Below are 21,550 nucleotides of genomic sequence, written 5' to 3' on the forward strand. Positions count from 1 at the left end.
ATTTTTATGCAGATTCTTTGAGGAATCTTTAAAATTCCTTGGGAGGTAAAAATTCTTTTTATCAAAATGTAATCAAGTTTACAATCATTTTCTCAGATTTTCGCAGGGGTCGCTATGGTGAGGTTGGATTCGCCTTTTGAGCAGCAAATTTGCAGATCCCTGGTAGAGGAGAATCTTGAGGGAATCTTCCAGGTTCCTTGGAGGTTGAAATTCGCTAGAGTTAAGAATGCAACCAACTTCATACTTATTCTTCTCAGAATTTTGCAAGGATCTTGATGGCGCAGATAGAATTTTGATCTGAGCAGCAGATGTTCAAATGACCCAAAGGAGGGAATCTTTGAGGAATCTAGGGGTAATCTAAAAGATTCATGTAGCCCTAGATTTTCACTTTGTCAGAATTCATAAATTTGACAGTCGATTTTACACTATTCGACGCCACGAATCTGATGGTGTAATCAGATTTTCCATTTGATCATTCCATTTTTCGGCCACTTTTCAAAGTGGAGTGCAGGTGTCAACATTCAATGTGCGAGCAGTTATTTCCATGATATTCAACGCCACGATATTAATGGTGCAACCAAATCCAGCAGTTTATCATCCTCTTCTTCAAATAACTCCTTGATGTGAGGTATATGCAGTGTGATCATGTACTTCTTTGTCTCTTTGCTTGAGATGCATTGTGTTGTATAGATCCTTGTTTGATGTTTGATGTGGGATCTTGTTTTGTTCTTGATGTGAGATGTACTTATTGTCATGTTTTGATTGAGATCCCTTTGTCACCATGTTGACGGGATACTCATGTGTCGCCATGTATGTTTGAATTGAGATCCCTTTGATGCCATGTTGGCGGGATGCTCATTATTAACATATGTGAAATTATGTCATGCTGATAGGAGTCCTTTTTTGAATGAGAGTTCCTGCAGCAGAACATCTCTTGGAGCCACTCCTACGTGAGGGCATATTCCTTGTATGATAGAGAAAACACATGCATGTACATCATCACTCTTTCTAGCACTTAATGCAGTGACCTACACCATCTTGACACCGGGGCCCGGAGACGTAGTCCCTCCTGGACGAACTTCGTTATCAACGTCTTGTGTTTTATGTTGCTAATTCTTGTCATGTTCCCTCTTCTTTACAACATGCATATATGTTCCTTTATTCTCTTTTAAATGCAATTCTAAACAACATCACAGAAGTAAAAGATCTTAGTTAAACCGATAGTTGAGTAAACTCGGATCAATATTGGTATCGGAGCGGTCTTTGTGTGGATGTGAATTGCGAGCGTGAACAATGGAACATGCAACGATGGAGGATGACAAAGCGATGTACGAAATCATGCTCAGAGTGTCCCAAACGCTGGAAATAATGTATGAAGCTCTACAAAAAGAGACAAAGGAAAAGCAGCGATGACAGCTTCACTTGCGAGCCACGGAAGAGGGCTTGGAAGAACTGAAGCACCACAACCAAAATCTTCAAACAGAGAACGCTGAATTGAAGATGCTTCTACATGAAGAGAAAGAGGAGACACAAAGTTTGCTACAACAACTGCAAGTTAAGAACGAGGCTTGGAAAAGCCACAGTGTGATCCCTGTGAGGTAAAATGTAATTCTCCGAATTCATGTATGTGTGCTGATGATGATTTCATTGTTTTTGAAAATCATACCACAGGAATTGGTTCCAAATTGTTGAGGAAAATGGGGTATGAAGGAAAAGGCTTGGGCATTAATGGCCAAGGCATTGTCAATTCCATCAAAGTAGAGGAATTACCCTGTCAGGTAAGACTTGGGTACGTCGGGAAGGAAAGTGGGGAATGCGCCAAGACAGAGAGCGAACCACCAACAACAGAGGATGAGAAGCCTTCATCAGTTCTTTCCAACTCGATAGTGGAGGTAAAAGATGTTGATTTCCCTTCAGTTTCATCTTCACATAGTATGATTTCTGTTGGAAATGTGGAGATACCAATTACAGGGACAAACATGAGGCTCCTTACTAGGATGAGGTACAAGGAGGAAAAAGAACTTGGTGTTAATAGCCAAGGCATAACTCAACCATTGGAGGTTGTGTAGAGACCTCAATTTGCAGGCTTGGGATACACTGAAGGAGAATGCTCGAAGGTGTCAGATGCTTCTGAGACATCGATGAAATTGTCAAGGGAAGAGAATGATGGGAACACATCACCATCATCCCATGGCAGTGCCCATTGTAGGGAAAGAGCTGAGGCAAGCTCTCATCGCCATACTTACACCAGAGACAACAAGGAAAGGTATAACAAGTCTCAATATTCGAATGTTCATTTTGATTACAATCATGTTGTTAATGATGGACATAAAACATGGCATCGAAAAACATGTACTTTTTGTGGATTACATAACCATACATTTGTTGAGTGCTGGAAAAGAATAGCAGCTCACAAAAGGAGGCGTGAAAGACCCTCTCAATAGCAGGCAAAGAAGAAGGTAACACAACTCTGGAGGAAGAAGACCCGTTGCAGTGATTGCGACAGAAGTCGTCACCAAAGGGCCACATGTTGGAGGCTCCATCTAGAGCAGCGCCTTAAATACAAAGAGTCAGTGCATAAGCCAGTTGAAAAAATCATTCGACAAGCAAAACCACCACAAGGGGATGACCCATTCACATTGATAAGTGAAAAATGGTTTCTAGATATGTTAGTTTGTCATGGTCGTGCTTTTGTAAATCATTTGTTGCATTTTAAAATGTAAAAGTGATGATGTGTTTTCCATCACTTGTTAAGCAACAATGATGTCTGGTCTTATTTTGTGTTGTATTTTAAACTGTGAAAGTTATGGTCAATGTTCCACCAAGACTCCGGGGTGGAGAGATGCGGGTGTGGGGAGACGCACAAGGGGGATGTGTGGGAGTACCCTCAAATTTTAGGGAACTTTATGGGGTACGGGGGAACGTCGAAGTATATAATTTTTCTTTTTTAATATATATATATATATATATATATATATATATTTCAAATTCATATTCAATAATGAAAGCATAAATACAATGATACATACATAATTGAATTAAATAATGAAATACATTGATCCATACTCATCATCCTTACTAATACATACATGATTCATCCATAGACCACGAGATTCAATAATGAAATATTCTGATCCATATTCATCATTCATTATTCACCATTCTAGAATCTACATTGATTTAAAAATTAAATTCATCATTCATCATTCTAGATTCTAAATTGATTTAAAATTAAAATTCATCATTCATCATTCTAGAATCTAATTAGCACTAAGCAAAATAGACTATAATAGATACTGAAATCTGAACGCTGGAATAGTAAATTGATATAACTAAAACTCAAAAACAGTGGAGTGATGAGTCTAAAAGTCACTCTAAAGTACATAGAGGGCTTGGTAATCTTGATTAAGTACTAATTCCATACCCTTTACATGACAAAATGCAATGGAAACATTGCAATCCATCGAATATTGAATTCCTAAAAAACTGTCAAGTGTGATGGATTTTGAGTGAGATCTAAAATTCTATTTTCTCCATATGAAATCCAATGAGGTCGAAACCACTCTCAAACATCCTGAGTCATTTCATGGTAATGTTAAAAATTTAAGTAAAAGGATGAAAATGAAAGTTACTTTAAGAATTTAACATTACTATGAATTATATAGCATTAGTAGGGCAATATGGTCAAATACCAGGTTTCTCCTATCATAAATTATTGATTACAAGAAAATTTAAGGGGGAACGCATAGCCCATTTTGAGAGGGGATGCTCAGGTGTCCCCCTTTTGGGGAGTCGCATCCCCCACACCGGGGAAACGTCCTCCCTTGTGTCTCACCACGTCTCACCAAAAGGGGGACGTGGGGAAACGTTTCCCCAGACATCCCCCCGTCCCGGGTGCGTGGGCTGCGAGGGGTGCGCGCACCCGACCTTGAGGGACACGTCCCCGTGGAACACTGGTTATGATGTGTTTTCCATCAATTGTTAAAGCAACAATATTGTTTGGCCTTATTTTTGTAAATCATGTGTTGCAATAATGATGTGTTTTCCACCACTTGTTGAAGGAACAATGATATTTTAGCATTGTTTTCATAGCTGGGGTATTGTTTCCATTTTGATGTAAACTTGACCACCAAGTATGTGTTATAAACTTGTGGCAAGTATGGGATACTTGGGTCATTAGTTGGTCATGTAAGTCAAGCATGTAATTTGCAAAATCAATGTACTACAAGTTTGCAGAAGTTACAAGTGTCGGCTCATCGCTTATGGCTCCGAGGGACAAAGGTGAAGGAGAGGGAAGAGTGACATATCACATACTTGTAAGTGCAGACATGGTACAAAGAAGTGGAAGATTATTTTTCATGCTTTTGGAGGACCAAAAGCATGAAAGTGGGGAGGATTGATGCAAGTGGCTCCAGAAATATGCAAAAGTCCAAGAGGACTTAGGGTAAAAAATAAAGTGATCAGAATGTTGTCGGACCAAGGCCAGAGCGTAGATTTCGTCATTCTGATCGCAACGGTGTGAACGGTTCATCAAACCGAGCTTGTATGCGAAAGTTAGAGGCCAAGTTTAAGTGTCCTTCAATTTGATTGACCCTAGGGCATGAAAACTAGCTCTCAAAAGCGGGCGAGCTTGTTGGATACTTAATTTGTCTAATATCCCTTATATTAGACAAAATAAAAAAAATGGCCTTATTATAAAAATAAAAAATAAAATAAATATTAAACAAGTGGCAGGCCATGACTGTCGCCACCTCCATCGGACCTTCCAAAACATATATTAAAAAAAGCTTTTAATTAAAAAAATGGTCGACGGGCCATGACCCCCACCGGCCCCAACCATTGTAACCAAACACAATTAAAATGAAACGGAGTGGGCGGGCCACCTTTGGTGGACCCGACCCATACCCCAACCCATTTTACCATATATATAAAACATGTGCTATAAATAATTATGGGCCGGCTGTAATTGAACTCGCCTGGCCATGTGGCTGGCCCGCTCCACGGGCAACCCAACCCATGTACCAAACTCCTCCATTTAACACCTCACAACCATTTAATAAACAAAAAAATCTGCGCCCATTAAGACGGTTATAACCATGACACCGACCCATACCCCAACCCATTTTACCATATATATAAAACATGTGCTATAAATAATTATGGGCCGGCTGTAATTGAACCCGCCTGGCCATGTGGCTGGCCCGCTCCACGGGCAACCCAACCCATGTACCAAACTCCTCCATTTAACACCTCACAACCATTTAATAAACAAAAAAATCTGCGCCCATTAAGACGGTTATAACCATGACACATATAATGTGACAACAGTTATGTCATATGTTACGATGGTTCATTAAAACGACCATTTCATGGAACATCGCACAGGAGAGCGACAAAACGAAGGTGTGGCAATGCAGAGGGGGTCCACCTTGGGCACGGAAAACAAGGTAGATGCCCAGAATATTCGAGGGAATATTTTCATGCGGATTCTTTGAGGAATCTTTAAGATTCCATGGGAAGTAAAAATTCTTTTTATCAGAATGTAATCAAGTTTACAGTGATTCTCAGATTTTTTTAGGGGACACTATGGCGATGTTGGATTTGCCTTTTGAGCAGCAGATTTGCAGATTCCCAACAACGAAGAATCTTTGAGAATATTCCAGATTCCTTGGAGGCTGAAATTCGCCAGAGTCAGAATGCAGTCAACTTCATTTTCATTCTTCTCAGAATTTTGCAAGGATCTTGATGGCGCAGATAGAATTTTGATCTGAGCAGCAGATCTTCAAATGACCCAAAGGAGTAATCTTTGAGGAATGTAGGGGAATCTAAAAGATCCCTGTAGCTCTAGATTTTCACTTCGTCAGAATTCAGAAATTTGATAGTCGATTTTACACTATTCGACACCACGAATCTGATGGTGTAATCAGATTTTCCATTTAATCATTCCATTTTTCGGCCACTTTTCAAAGTGGAATGTGGTGTCAACATTCAATGTGTGATGAGTCATTTCCATGATATTCAACACCACGAGATTAATGGTACAACCAGATCTAGCAGTTTATCATCCTCTTTTTAGTTAACTCCTTGATGTAACGTAATGCAGTGTGATCATGTACTTCTTTGTTTCTTTGCTTGAGATGCATTGTGCTGTATAGATCCCTGTTTGATGTTTGATGTGGGAAGTTGTTTTGTTCTTGATGTGAGATGTATTTATTGTCATGTTTTGATTGAGATTCCTTTGTCGCCATGTTGACGGGATACTCATGTGTCGCCATATATGTTTGAATTGAGATCCCTTTGATGCCATGTTGGTGGGATGCTCATTATTAACATACGTGAAATTATGTCATGCTGATAGGAGTCCTTTTTTGAATGAGAGTTCTTGTAGCGGAACATCTCTTGGAGCCACTCCTACGTGAGGGCATATTCTTGTATGATAGAGAAAACACATGCATGTACATCATCACTCTTTTCGGCACTTAATGCAGCGACCTACACCATCTTGACATCGAAGCCCGAAGACATAGTCCCTCCTGGACGAACTCCATTATTAACGTCTTGTGTTTTATGTTGCTAATTCTGGTCATGTTCCCTCTTCTCTACAACATGCATAGATGTTCCTTTATGCTCGTTTAAATGCAATTCTAAACAACATCACGGAAGTAAAAGATCTTGGTTAAATCCGGTAGTTGAGTAAACTCGGATCGCTGCCATATAGATGCAGCAATGGCAGTGGTAGGGCCATGGATAACAATACATGATACAACAGTGCAGAGGATGTTGGGCAACAGGCCTAGCATTAACACAGGGACTAACGTCGGATGATCAAAGTGATACTCAGTGAGTATTACTAGAGAATAGTGCTCGCTAAGGAGTGTTGATTTGGGATAGCATCAAAGGTGCTCTATCCTTGAAAATTGGTGGAGAGGCTAAAGCACATGAGATCTCCAAGACCCAGAAATGGTTTGGGCGGAATCTTACCAATTTGGGAGATATTAAAATAATTAATATTTTAACGGAGTCCCTAAGTCTAAACTTAGGTAAAATAAAATATTAATGTGAATTAATATAAAACTGAGTTAAAATGGTCCAAAAGTCATGGATCAAGCCAGATCTAATCTTAGCTGTTGATTAGCGACTTAATCTTAGCCGTTGAATTGTCAACGAGAAAAGTATAAGAAGAGACTTGATGGTCAGTTGGAGAACACATTGAGTTGATTAGAAATTCGATTTTCTGTGGCAGGGCTTGCTGAGGAAATCGAAGGAGTGATCAGAGTTACAGCTGAGGGGCAACAAATGTAGTAACAGAGAGATAGAGATAGTACTGGGAGCATCAGCGCAGAAGCCGGGAGAGGGTTGACGCAGAGCCAACTAGAGGCCACGTAGAGGTCGCTAGGAGCTGCGCAGAGCCTGAGGAGGGCCAACATGGGAGACGCAAAGGCTCCAGAGGTTGACGCAGAGCCCCGAGAGGCTGACGCAGGTCTAGAGAGGCTGACGCAGACCCTAAAGGCTGACACTGGGCTAGAGAGGTTGACGTAGACCCTAGAGGCTGACGCTGGGCGAGAGAGGTTGACGTAGACCCTAGAGGCTGACGCTAGGAGATTTCGTGGGGCAGATTGGAGCTGATAGCCCTCTTCGACAGAGAGGTACTACTGCAGAGGGCATTCTCTATTGGGCGAGCCATTTCTGGCACCCAGATTGTATTCTGAAACTGCTTAATAATAAACCCTTTGATCGCTGCATCGGTTTTCCCACATTGGGTTTTTCTGGGGACATTACTCCAAAAATAAATGTCACTTTTGTTCCTGTTTCTTTCAATTGATGAATTGTATGTGTTGATACTGTACTTGTATTTATTTTCAGTATTTACATGGTAAATAACTTGTGAAGTAAATGAACACTTGGGGAGAAATAAATCAGATAGTACAGGAAGAATTTATGATGGATAAACTTAGAAATTCCAACAATCTCCAGCCATGACTCCAGTAACAACATGATTTTTAGATGCAGATAGGATTAGAAAGTTTTATATGCATATATTCGAGATGTACGCTGTTATTATTTTTAAATTTTGTAATTAAGTTTTATTAGAAACTTGTTTTAGTTATTTTCTCTTTTCTATAAAGACAGAGACAGTAGAGGAAGTAAAGGTTGGCTTTTATTGTAAAAACTTTAGCACTATGGTGTATTTGAGCAGATCTTAAATATATTATAGTTTGAAGAGCATTTGCAGAAAACTCATGTGTTGTAGTTCCTTGTCCGTTATTTCTCTATTTATGAAAAGTATTTATGCTTTGGTTTCATTATTTCTTAGTGATTAATACTTGTTGCTTCTATCAGTTATAATACTGTTTTCTTTAATTCTCTTCTTCGAAATTCCTCAAATTGTCAAAGGAGTTATTTCTACCCTGCTTTTTGTATTCCGCTCATTGGATCTGTAGCATTACTTGTTAGAACTGGACTCCATGCCCAATGGTGTGTTTTGTAAACAACCCAACCAAATTTTATCCTATGAACTAAATCTGGCCATAGAATTTTAAAGGCGAAACCTTCTACTATAGTGACCTTTAGGTAGTTGTGTTTTAGGGATAGATCCTTTTCTGGGTTGAAGGGCCAACTTTTAGCCTAAAAGAGGTTTGAGGTTACCTTAGGTTTCTTCCCGTAGCTAGGGTTTTCCTTAAGTGATAATAGATTTGATCAGGAATGCAAAATGGCAAGGAGAACCTTGAAAAATGCAGGCAAAGAGAAGGTGAATGTAAAGTTATATAAGCAAATATTAAAAGGGAAAAAAAGATGAGTTCATGAAAACAAGGCGAGAAGAGTTAATATATCTAAAGCAAGAATAACCCAAAGCTTTTCTGGTTGGAACTTCAACCAAGGAAAAAGCAAATTAAAAATAATATTACAACCAATCAATGGTTTGAATATGCAAGACAACTCTATGAAAAAGAATAAGAAGCAGAGCCTCCCCCTAGGATCAACACGACTACAAAGCTCTTCACATTACAAGAGGTGGAGATTGGAATTAAAAAGTTGAAAACATGAAAGGCAAGGGACTTGGTTGAACTTCAAACAGAGTATCTAAAATGGAGAATGAACACTCTTGCGCTGCACATCATGGAAATATTCAACAAGGATTCCCAAGAGACTGGACATTTAGCTATATGGATGTGAATTGTGGGCTAGCAGCACCCCCATCTCAAAATGGAAACAAATTGAGAAAATCCAAAAACGCTTGATCATGAGCAAGTTCAAAATAAAAAGTTCAATACCTTATGAGATAATGTTGAGTGAAACAAGAGCCGCACCATAGAAGTAATTGCTATGGTGCGGCTCATAAGATATTTAAAAAGAATTGAGCAAATGGGAGTAGGTAGATGGCATAATGTTATCTTCAATGAAGGCATGACTGAAAGAAAGAAAACTTAGATGAAACAAAACTATACATGTATGCAAAAATGGAATATCTACCTCAATGCTTGTCCCACAAATAGTAAGGAGTTAAAGAATTTTGTTATGGAGAAGTTCTGTAAACAGGTATGGGGAAAACAATTTGGTAGAAAGAAGAAATACTACATTGAAGAATACAACCCTACATGTAATCTACAACAAAAAGAGTTAGCATTCCATGGAGGGCAAAGGTTCTTATTGCTCAATTAAGAACCAACTCGCATCAACTTTGGTGTGAAATATAATGGTGGAAAAGGCCTAATGAAGCTTGGGAAGAACGAGTGAAGAATACAACCCTACATGTAATCTACAACAAAAAGAGTTAGCATTCCATGGAGGGCAAAGGTTCTTATTGCTCAATTAAGAACCAACTCGCATCGACTTTGGTGTGAAATAGAACGGTGGAAAAGGCCTAAAGAAGCTTGGGAAGAACGAGTGTGAACATTTTGAACGTTTAGGGCAATGGAATCGGAAAAACATTTCATTTTGGAATGTTATGCATTCAAAGACATAATAAAAAGCTATGGGAATATGTTAGCATCAGTTTCTTGGCATTGTTAGCGATGTTAGCATCATTTAAGAAAGCGATTGAATTGCAAAAGGCGAAAAGCAAGGAACTAATGGTCCCATAGGCTATTTTTAGTCTTATGCATGTTAAAATATCATTTCATTCATATTTTTGAGGAATGCCTGCCTGCCACATGTTAACACTGAGAGTGATCCAGGGAGGCACCGACCTTGAGGGACACGTCCCCGTGAAACACTGGTTATGATGTGTTTTCCATCACTTGTTAAAGCAACAATATTGTTTGGCCTTATTTTTGTAAATCATGTGTTGCAGTAATGATGTGTTTTCCACCACTTGTTGAAGAAACAATGATATTTTAGCATTGTTTTCATAGCTGGGGTATTGTTTCCATTTTGATGTAAACTTGACCACCAAGTATGTGTTATAAACTTGTGGCAAGTATGGGATACTTGGGTCATTAGTTGGTCATGTAAGTCAAGCATGTAATTTGCAAAATCAATGTACTACAAGTTTGCAGAAGTTACAAGTGTCGGCTCATCGCTTATGACTCCGAGGGACAAAGGTGAAGGAGAGGGAAGAGTGACATATCACATACTTGTAAGTGCAGACATGGTACAAAGAAGTGGAAGATTATTTTTCATGCTTTTGGAGGACCAAAAGCATGAAAGTGGGGAGGATTGATGCAAGTGGCTCCAGAAATATGCAAAAGTCCAAGAGGACTTAGGGTAAAAAATAAAGTGATCAGAATGTTGTCGGACCAAGGCCAGAGCGTAGATTTCGTCGTTCTGATCGCAACGGTGTGAACGGTTCATCAAACCGAGCTTGTATGCGAAAGTTAGAGGCCAAGTTTAAGTGTCCTTCAATTTGATTGACCCTAGGGCATGAAAACTAGCTCTCAAAAGCGGGCGAGCTTGTTGGATACTTAATTTGTCTAATATCCCTTATATTAGACAAAATAAAAAAAATGGCCTTATTATAAAAATAAAAAATAAAATAAATATTAAACAAGTGGCAGGCCATGACTGTCGCCACCTCCATCGGACCTTCCAAAACATATATTAAAAAAAGCTTTTAATTAAAAAAATGGTCGACGGGCCATGACCCCCGCCGGCCCCAACCATTGTAACCAAACACAATTAAAATGAAACGGAGTGGGCGGGCCACCTTTGGTGGACCCGACCCATACCCCAACCCATTTTACCATATATATAAAACATGTGCTATAAATAATTATGGGCCGGCTGTAATTGAACTCGCCTGGCCATGTGGCTGGCCCGCTCCACGGGCAACCCAACCCATGTACCAAACTTCTCCATTTAACACCTCACAACCATTTAATAAACAAAAAAATCTGCGCCCATTAAGACGGTTATAACCATGACACCGACCCATACCCCAACCCATTTTACCATATATATAAAACATGTGCTATAAATAATTATGGGCCGGCTGTAATTGAACCCGCCTGGCCATGTGGCTGGCCCGCTCCACGGGCAACCCAACCCATGTACCAAACTCCTCCATTTAACACCTCACAACCATTTAATAAACAAAAAAATCTGCGCCCATTAAGACGGTTATAACCATGACACATATAATGTGACAACAGTTATGTAATATGTTACGATGGTTCATTAAAACGACCATTTCATGGAACATCGCACAGGAGAGCGACAAAACGGAGGTGTGGCAATGCAGAGGGGGTCCACCTTGGGCACGAAAAACAAGGTAGATGCCCAGAATATTCGAGGGAATATTTTCATGCGGATTCTTTGAGGAATCTTTAAGATTCCATGGGAAGTAAAAATTCTTTTTATCAGAATGTAATCAAGTTTACAGTGATTCTCAGATTTTTTTAGGGGACACTATGGCGATGTTGGATTTGCCTTTTGAGCAGCAGATTTGCAGATTCCCAACAACGAAGAATCTTTGAGAATATTCCAGATTCCTTGGAGGCTGAAATTCGCCAGAGTCAGAATGCAGTCAACTTCATTTTCATTCTTCTCAGAATTTTGCAAGGATCTTGATGGCGCAGATAGAATTTTGATCTGAGCAGCAGATCTTCAAATGACCCAAAGGAGTAATCTTTGAGGAATGTAGGGGAATCTAAAAGATCCCTGTAGCTCTAGATTTTCACTTCGTCAGAATTCAGAAATTTGATAGTCGATTTTACACTATTCGACACCACGAATCTGATGGTGTAATCAGATTTTCCATTTAATCATTCCATTTTTCGGCCACTTTTCAAAGTGGAATGCGGTGTCAACATTCAATGTGTGATGAGTCATTTCCATGATATTCAACACCACGAGATTAATGGTACAACCAGATCTAGCAGTTTATCATCCTCTTTTTAGTTAACTCCTTGATGTAACGTAATGCAGTGTGATCATGTACTTCTTTGTTTCTTTGCTTGAGATGCATTGTGCTGTATAGATCCCTGTTTGATGTTTGATGTGGGAAGTTGTTTTGTTCTTGATGTGAGATGTATTTATTGTCATGTTTTGATTGAGATTCCTTTGTCGCCATGTTGACGGGATACTCATGTGTCGCCATGTATGTTTGAATTGAGATCCCTTTGATGCCATGTTGGTGGGATGCTCATTATTAACATACGTGAAATTATGTCATGCTGATAGGAGTCCTTTTTTGAATGAGAGTTCTTGTAGCGGAACATCTCTTGGAGCCACTCCTACGTGAGGGCATATTCCTTGTATGATAGAGAAAACACATGCATGTATCACTCTTTCCGGCACTTAATGCAGCGACCTACACCATCTTGACATCGAAGCCCGAAGACATAGTCCCTCCTGGACGAACTCCATTATTAACGTCTTGTGTTTTATGTTGCTAATTCTGGTCATGTTCCCTCTTCTCTACAACATGCATAGATGTTCCTTTATGCTCGTTTAAATGCAATTCTAAACAACATCACGGAAGTAAAAGATCTTGGTTAAATCCGATAGTTGAGTAAACTCGGATCGCTGCCATATAGATGCAGCAATGGCAGTGGTAGGGCCATGGATAACAATACATGATACAACAGTGCAGAGGATGTTGGGCAACAGGCCTAGCATTAACACAGGGACTAACGTCGGATGATCAAAGTGATACTCACTGAGTATTACTAGAGAATAGTGCTCGCTAAGGAGTGTTGATTTGGGATAGCATCAAAGGTGCTCTATCCTTGAAAATTGGTGGAGAGGCTAAAGCACATGAGATCTCCAGGACCCAGAAATGGTTTGGGCGGAATCTTACCAATTTGGGAGATATTAAAATAATTAATATTTTAACGGAGTCCCTAAGTCTAAACTTAGGTAAAATAAAATATTAAGGTGAATTAATATAAAACTGAGTTAAAATGGTCCAAAAGTCATGGATCAAGCCAGATCTAATCTTAGCTGTTGATTAGCGACTTAATCTTAGCCGTTGAATTGTCAACGAGAAAAGTATAAGAAGAGACTTGATGGTCAGTTGGAGAACACATTGAGTTGATTAGAAATTCGATTTTCTGTGGCAGGGCTTGCTGAGGAAATCGAAGGAGTGATCAGAGTTACAGCTAAGGGGCAACAAATGTAGTAACAGAGAGATAGAGATAGTACTGGGAGCATCAGCGCAGAAGCCGGGAGAGGGTTGACGCAGAGCCAACTAGAGGCCACGTAGAGGTAGCTAGGAGCTGCGCAGAGCCTGAGGAGGGCCAACATGGGAGACGCAAAGGCTCCAGAGGTTGACGCAGAGCCCCGAGAGGCTGACGCAGGTCTAGAGAGGCTGACGCAGACCCTAAAGGCTGACACTGGGCTAGAGAGGTTGACGCAGACCCTAGAGGCTGACGCTGGGCGAGAGAGGTTGACGTAGACCCTAGAGGCTGACGCTAGGAGATTTCGTGGGGCAGATTGGAGCTGATAGCCCTCTTCGACAGAGAGGTACTACTGCAGAGGGCATTCTCTATTAGGTGAGCCATTTCTGGCACCCAGATTGTATTCTGAAACTGCTTAATAATAAACCCTTTGATCGCTGCATCGGTTTTCCCACATTGGGATTTTCTGGGGACATTACTCCAAAAATAAATGTCACTTTTGTTCCTGTTTCTTTCAATTGATGAATTGTATGTGTTGATACTGTACTTGTATTTATTTTCAGTATTTACATGGTAAATAACTTGTGAAGTAAATGAACACTTAGGGAGAAATAAATCAGATAGTACAGGAAGAATTTATGATGGATAAACTTAGAAATTCCAACAATCTCCACCCATGACTCCAGTAACAACATGATTTTTAGATGCAGATAGGATTAGAAAGTTTTATATGCATATATTCGAGATGTACGCTGTTATTATTTTTAAATTTTGTAATTAAGTTTTATTAGAAACTTGTTTTAGTTATTTTCTCTTTTCTATAAAGACAGAGACAGTAGAGGAAGTAAAGGTTGGCTTTTATTGTAAAAACATTAGCACTTTGGTGTATTTGAGCAGATCTTAAATATATTATAGTTTGATGAGCATTTGCAGAAAACTCATGTGTTGTAGTTCCTTGTCTGTTATTTCTCTATTTATGAAAAGTATTTATGCTTTGGTTTCATTATTTCTTAGTGATTAATACTTGTTGCTTCTATCAGTTATAATACTGTTTTCTTTAATTCTCTTCTTCGAAATTCCTCAAATTGTCAAAGGAGTTATTTCTACCCTGCTTTTTGTATTCCGCTCATTGGATCTGTAGCATTACTTGTTAGAACTGGACTCCATGCCCAATGGTGTGTTTTGTAAACAACCCAACCAAATTTTATCCTATGAACTAAATCTGGCCATAGAATTTTAAAAGCGAAACCTTCTACTATAGTGACCTTTAGGTAGTTGTGTTTTAGGGATAGATCCTTTTCTGGGTTGAAGGGCCAACTTTCAGCCTAAAAGAGGTTTTAGGTTACCTTAGGTTTCTTCCCGTAGCTAGGGTTTTCCTTAAGTGATAATAGATTTGATCAGGAATGCAAAATGGCAAGGAGAACCTTGAAAAATGCAGGCAAAGAGAAGGTGAATGTAAAGTTATATAAGCAAATATTAAAAGGGAAAAAAAGATGAGTTCATGAAAACAAGGCGAGAAGAGTTAATATATCTAAAGCAAGAATAACCCAAAGCTTTTCTGGTTGGAACTTCAACCAAGGAAGAAGCAAATAAAAAATAATATTACAACCAATCAATGGTTTGAATATGCAAGACAACTCTATGAAAAAGAATAAGAAGCAGAGCCTCCCCCTAGGATCAACACGACTACAAAGCTCTTCACATTACAAGAGGTGGAGATTGGAATTAAAAAGTTGAAAACATGAAAGGCAAGGGACTTGGTTGAACTTCAAACAGAGTATCTAAAATGGAGAATGAACACTCTTGCGCTGCACATCATGGAAATATTCAACAAGGATTCCCAAGAGATTGGACATTTAGCTATATGGATGTGAATTGTGGGCTAGCAGCACCCCCATCTCAAAATGGAAACAAATTGAGAAAATCCAAAAACGCTTGATCATGAGCAAGTTCAAAATAAAAAGTTCAATACCTTATGAGATAATGTTGAGTGAAACAAGAGCCGCACTATAGAAGTAATTGCTATGGTGCGGCTCATAAGATATTTAAAAAGAATTGAGCAAATGGGAGTAGGTAGATGGCATAATGTTATCTTCAATGAAGGCATGACTGAAAGAAAGAAAACTTAGATGAAACAAAACTATACATGTATGCAAAAATGGAATATCTACCTCAATGCTTGTCCCACAAATAGTAAGGAGTTAAAGAATTTTGTTATGGAGAAGTTCTGTAAACAAGTATGGGGAAAACAATTTGGTAGAAAGAAGGAATACTACATTGAAGAATACAACCCTACATGTAATCTACAACAAAAAGAGTTAGCATTCCATGGAGGGCAAAGGTTCTTATTGCTCAATTAAGAACCAACTCGCATCAACTTTGGTGTGAAATATAATGGTGGAAAAGGCCTAAAGAAGCTTGGGAAGAACGAGTGAAGAATACAACCCTACATGTAATCTACAACAAAAAGAGTTAGCATTCCATGGAGGGCAAAGGTTCTTATTGCTCAATTAAGAACCAACTCGCATCGACTTTGGTGTGAAATAGAACGGTGGAAAAGGCCTAAAGAAGCTTGGGAATAACGAGTGTGAACATTTTGAACGTTTAGGGCAATGGAATCGGAAAAACATTTCATTTTGGAATGTTTTGCATTCAAAGACATCATAAAAAGCTATGGGAATATGTTAGCATCAGTTTCTTGGCATTGTTAGCGATGTTAGCATCATTTAAGAAAGCGATTGAATTGCAAAAGGCGAAAAGCAAGGAACTAATGGTCCCATAGGCTATTTTTAGTCTTATGCATGTTAAAATATCATTTCATTCATATTTTTGAGGAATGCCTGCTTGCCACATGTTAACACTGAGAGTGATCCAGGGAGGCACCGAGGGTTTTTAGCCTATTTCAAAACAACACAGAACATTGAAACTCGAGAAATGTGTGATTAGCATGGATTCCGTTTCGAAATAGACCTCTTTCTTAAAATCAAAGTTCCATTTCGGTTCAGTGACACTTGTCCCATATAACTCTTTATCAGAGAATTTAGCCTATTCTAACATTATCTATACTTCAAAACTCCAAAAAGTGAGCGAATGCAGACAGAACAGTGAATCACCAAAAAAGTTGTGTTTGTTGACAAATTAATGGACTAAAATATTTAAACAAGAAAAAACTGCTCCATATGCTTTGGCTTCTTGTTTTGCCCCACAACGAGTTGAATTTTCGGAAGTTTTGCACGACATAGGATGGAGAAACGAACAATGATAAATTACTATGATCACATCGGAAATGATTTCTGATAATATGTTTAAATTAGTGGCTTTTACGGCCCATTGCTTTCATTTATGAAGCCATTGAAATAAATTTGGCCACAAAGCAAAAAAAAAAAAAAAAAGACAAAAACTAAGACCATGGCATGAAATAAAGGAGCTTCGATTAGATATTGTTGTAGATTGTTTTAGGGTTTCTTAGACTTCGAAATTTAATTATACAATGCCAGAATTAGAAGAAAATTATATCTCTCGAAAGCTCTGAGCTCACCGATCTTGATGAATAGAAACTCCAGGGTTGAAATGGTTTACATAACATCGATGCTGGAGACATTAGTTCTGTTGCTCAGGTAATGGAGTCAATGATATTTGGGCCCACAGGGCCATGACGATGTTGGAGGTCTTTATGTAAAGGCGTCGGGCAAGAATAACCATGCAGATATTCGAAGCCCTGGGTTCCTCGAACATCGATCGTTACCATAATCAACCCAAATTCTTCTTTCAAATTGTTGTCGTTAACTATTCACTCACAGATATGGTGCCACTCGCCTTTCTCCTTGCTTTGGCGCAAAACATTCAACATATTTGTAAAGTGTTTGCATAATCCCTGGAGAAATGGAACGACCATAATGTTTGCTAATGAAGGGATACACCCAGAACATTACAGGCCCGCGGTGCCGGGTAAAGAGAACTGTGGCGGGGGTGGGAGTTTGCAGAGATCAAGGCGGCTGTCTGTGACGACACATGGCAAAACGAACGAAACGGAACTACGAATGGTAAGCGAATTTGGGCAAAAGGTTCCATTGACGAGCTTAGACGTGTGCTGGCGGTGTGCTGCACCTTAGAAAATCCCTTCGGTCTCCTTATTTAAAAACGTGTAACTCAAAGATTTATAAGAAATGCCCGATAATAAAAAAGTATGGTGCGTACAGCCACACCATTGGTTGGCAGGGTCCCGTATCTTTACTTCGTCACACAATTTGATCGACCTTCCCGTATAAAAGAAATAAAAAAGCATGCACCTTTGATTTGATGATAAAAAGTCATAAATAATAAAGTATTGCAATTTAACTAAATGCAAGGATATCCGTACTTGTACCAATTGCCGGGCGGGACGAACGGGAGAGAGCGTGACGAAGAATGGAGTGGAGGCCGTCCTCTTATCCACCCTCAAGCACTCCTGCAACCCCCGTTAGAATCCGCCAGACGCCAAAGGTCATTCCTCTGCAACATTCTCCTCCATATTCTTCATCGTCATCGTTAATTCGTCCTCGTCCGAGCTCTTTTGCCAAATGGCTTTCCAGGATCCAAAGAATGTCAGCCATGGAATGGCTGTTGCTGTTGCTGCCCTGCACCCGTTGGATTCGAACCTATAAATGGAGGGAATACCTGCAGGCCGACATTATGGCCGGGGTCACGGTCGGCACAATGCTTGTTCCTCAGGTGTTCCTTCTTTCATTGATTCTCCTTTGATGCATTTCACTTTACAATCCCGTGAATTTGATAGAAAACTTAAGGATTAATTAATTCTCCAGCTTCTACAAGACCGGCCGATAGTCTTGGAATTGTCTTACAGAGGGAATCTGATAAAGCTAATTAAATTACACTCAGAATTTGTTCAAACTTACAGCGAGAATTAAAGAAAAACGTGAAAATTAAAGGACGGCCACGTATGTTAAAAGGTTCAAAATGGTGGAATGTGTGATAATTTACTTGTGAATGGGAAGCTGCTAACCTTAATTTGAATGCTTGACATGAATGGCAAACATATAGCACAATTAGAGTCAGAATTGATTAGAAATGGACGAGTCTAAACATTCCACCTTTTGGACTTTTCTGGCAACCATCACTGCTAACTGGCTATACAGTGGTTGATAAAATCACAATTTTCTGTTGTTTAATCTGAATTTTTGAACATATAAATGGATTCAGTGCCCTGAAAAACCTCTGCAGCACTCAGATTGTGCAGACTCAACAACTCAAATCTGCAATTCCAACAATGTTTGGCTGGATTTTGGGCAAAATTGGCCGGAAAATATATGCAGAAAATGTCCAGAAGGTAGAACATTTAGACCATGCTATTCGATTTTACGATGAGAATTCAAGAAATCATGAGATGTAATGGAAGGATGGCCATGTGTATGTTAAGAGGCCCAAAATAGGCAGATACGTGATAACCTGAATTAGAATGCTTGACAGCATGTGTAAGCAAATTTGTAACACAGGCTATCAAGCATTCTAATTCGGGTTAGCAGCTTCCGATTCACAAGCAAATGATCACATATTTAACTATTTTAAACCGCTTGACAAACACATGGCTGTCCTTCCATTAATTCTCATGTGTTCTTTAATTCTTGTTGTAAAGTTGAATAAATTCTGAATCTAATTGCTATTATACTCGAGGCCAATAGAACATTATACTTCTTAAGAGTTCAACATATCACTTGTGGGAATTGTTCGAGTGGGGATGATAACACTCCTCTCAACTGCTCGGGCTAGATCCAATTGACTTTTTTCTTTACAATTACACCCACACCTTATTGGAATTTACAGCTAGAATTCAAAAAAACATGAGAACTAATGGATGGATGGCTAGGTGTATGTTAAGAGGTCTAAAATAGTCATATATGACCTTAATTAGAATGCATGACAGCATAGTATTTGCTTCATAATTAGAATTTAATCGAATATATGGTGAGGATTTAAGAAATCATGAGAAATAATAGGGGTTAGCTAGGTGTATGTAAAGAGGCATCTGATTTGGAAGCTGTTAACCCTAATTAAAATGCTTGACGGTGGTGTTGCAGATTTGTATTAGGAGCTCCAATTTCATGGGCCCAATGGTTTCAATTTCCTATTTTAAGGCTATTAATTAGATTCAATAATTTGCATGTGTTAATTTTAGTTATGTTCTATGCTTAGAGCAGTTTATTTATTTTTCTTCTTATTACCCACAGATTAGCAATCACATATACATTAAGTAAAGTGTAGATAGAACATTAAATAATCAAGAGAAAACAAGCCAAGACAAGAGACACAAGATGTGGCGGCTAGCCAGGGACAAACCCCAATGCAGGGAAACCCTTTGATAAAACTTCTTTTATCTTCAATAGTTCAGTAGAGAGATAGTACAAAATCTGAATTCTGTAATTTATGTTAGCAGTAGCAAACCCTAGATCAGCAAAGTCAAACTTGGTCAAACTAGCTGAAATTGACCTCTAAAATGCTTGGTCAATTTCCGGTCAATTTGTCTTTGAACAGCCCCAAAAGTACAGTGAATTTGCAGATTTCTGAAGTCAACTTGCAGCCCTAAACTAGGGCGGTCAACACCGGTCAAACCAGAGGTCAGATCACCTCGGTTTCTGTGCCAAAAATTGCGGCCTACCTAGGAAAGGCAACCACATCCAATCCACACTTCTGGATGGTCAACTCTTGGTCAACGTTGGTCAAAGAGATGACTTGCTGCCCTAGCATCCTTCTTTCTGCATCTTCCTTGCCCTAGGACGTCTTCCTTTCAACGACACGTGTGAGAGAGAGAGGCTCCTTTTATGCGTAGGATAGAGAGAGAAGATGAGTGAATGAATTGTCCAAATGAAGAGAATGCTCCTTGTATTTATATGCAAACGTTGAGGATGAATAGACGTGACTGTTGGGCTTCTGAGCCTACATAAGTTTGCTCGCCGACCTTGACAATTTGTCCATAATCAAAATAAATTCATATCTCCATAAATACTAATCGGAATCGGATGATCTTTAGATCAATCCTACACCTCTTGATGAGAGGAATCTAGGAAAAATATCAGAGGCCATAAATAAGGTGATCCGCATGGAGTTTGGCCCTAGTTGCCAATTTTAACAGCATGCCTTGTAACAAAAGGGAGAATAGTAGCGCAACCAAAAATTGAAATACAGTCTTTCCTACCGATATCTCTTTGTATCAGAATTTTGCCAATATCTCACCATCTCAAACAATTTTGCCCATATACTTAGCATAGCCACCGAGAGTTGAATGTGAATTGCAGGAATAAATTGAGCAGAATTGGAAAAATTATTCCATATACTCAGTCTTAAAAGAACCAGAATTAACTGAGATAGTTCTATTCAAACATAAAAGAACATAAGCATAAATAGATCGGAACAACATAGGAAGTAATATGAACTTTAGATTTGAAGATATTTTGATATTTAATGATTGCTGATATGATACAAGGATTCAAGCCTAAGCAATTTTGACAAGGCCAAATCCCTATAGAGGATCTGATTCTAACTTTAGGCTAATGATTACTCAAATGCCATTTTGTTAGCTTTTGGGATTATTGCCAAAAAGTTTTCACTTTGCTATGAGAGTGCTAGGTCTATTAGCTCCTTGGCAATGCTTCATGGATATATAGATGGCTTAGTTTGGGTGAATGCTCAACCTTGGTTACAATACTAGCATAGTGTCCTTACCTAGGAGGTTGTTATCTTGATTAGGAGGTACCTACTAAGGAGGTAGATTGGTGGGCACTTGAGGAGGACACTTATTCCTAGAAACTTGGGACCTTGTGATATACACTATGGAGGTTGGACACTTCACTTGAGGATGCTTGATTTGACGAGCATAATACATGGAGGTCATTGATGGACTTTGACACATGTTGTGGAAGAACATTTGAGCTAAGTGACCATTGTGGTGCACATGAAAGGACATCTTGTGGAAGTCAGCTCTAAATTTTTTCATTCTTGGG

General features: G+C 39.1%; 1 protein-coding gene across 5 annotated transcripts in view; it reads left to right on the plus strand.

Moving 5' to 3' along the window:
* The window catches only part of LOC149218003 (sulfate transporter 4.1, chloroplastic-like), a 290,950-nt gene that overhangs the window by 33,511 nt on the left and 235,889 nt on the right, over nt 1–21,550 (plus strand). Inside the window, exon 1 of one of the 5 annotated variants that reach the window (XM_089383731.1) lies at nt 17,167–17,599. The exons of 3 other annotated variants lie outside the window; for them this stretch is intronic. In XM_089383731.1, coding sequence (XP_089239857.1) covers nt 17,453–17,599 — 147 coding nt within the window. In that variant the 5' untranslated portion in view covers nt 17,167–17,452. Of the gene's footprint in view, nt 1–17,166; nt 17,600–17,905; nt 18,267–21,550 lie in introns of those variants that run through there. One more of the 5 variants, XM_089383728.1, reaches the window with a different exon arrangement.

Source organism: Pinus tabuliformis, chromosome Q (genome assembly GCF_031772625.1).
Source record: "Pinus tabuliformis cultivar Carrire ecotype Pingquan chromosome Q, CPIR1, whole genome shotgun sequence".
Taxonomy (NCBI): domain Eukaryota; kingdom Viridiplantae; phylum Streptophyta; class Pinopsida; order Pinales; family Pinaceae; genus Pinus; species Pinus tabuliformis.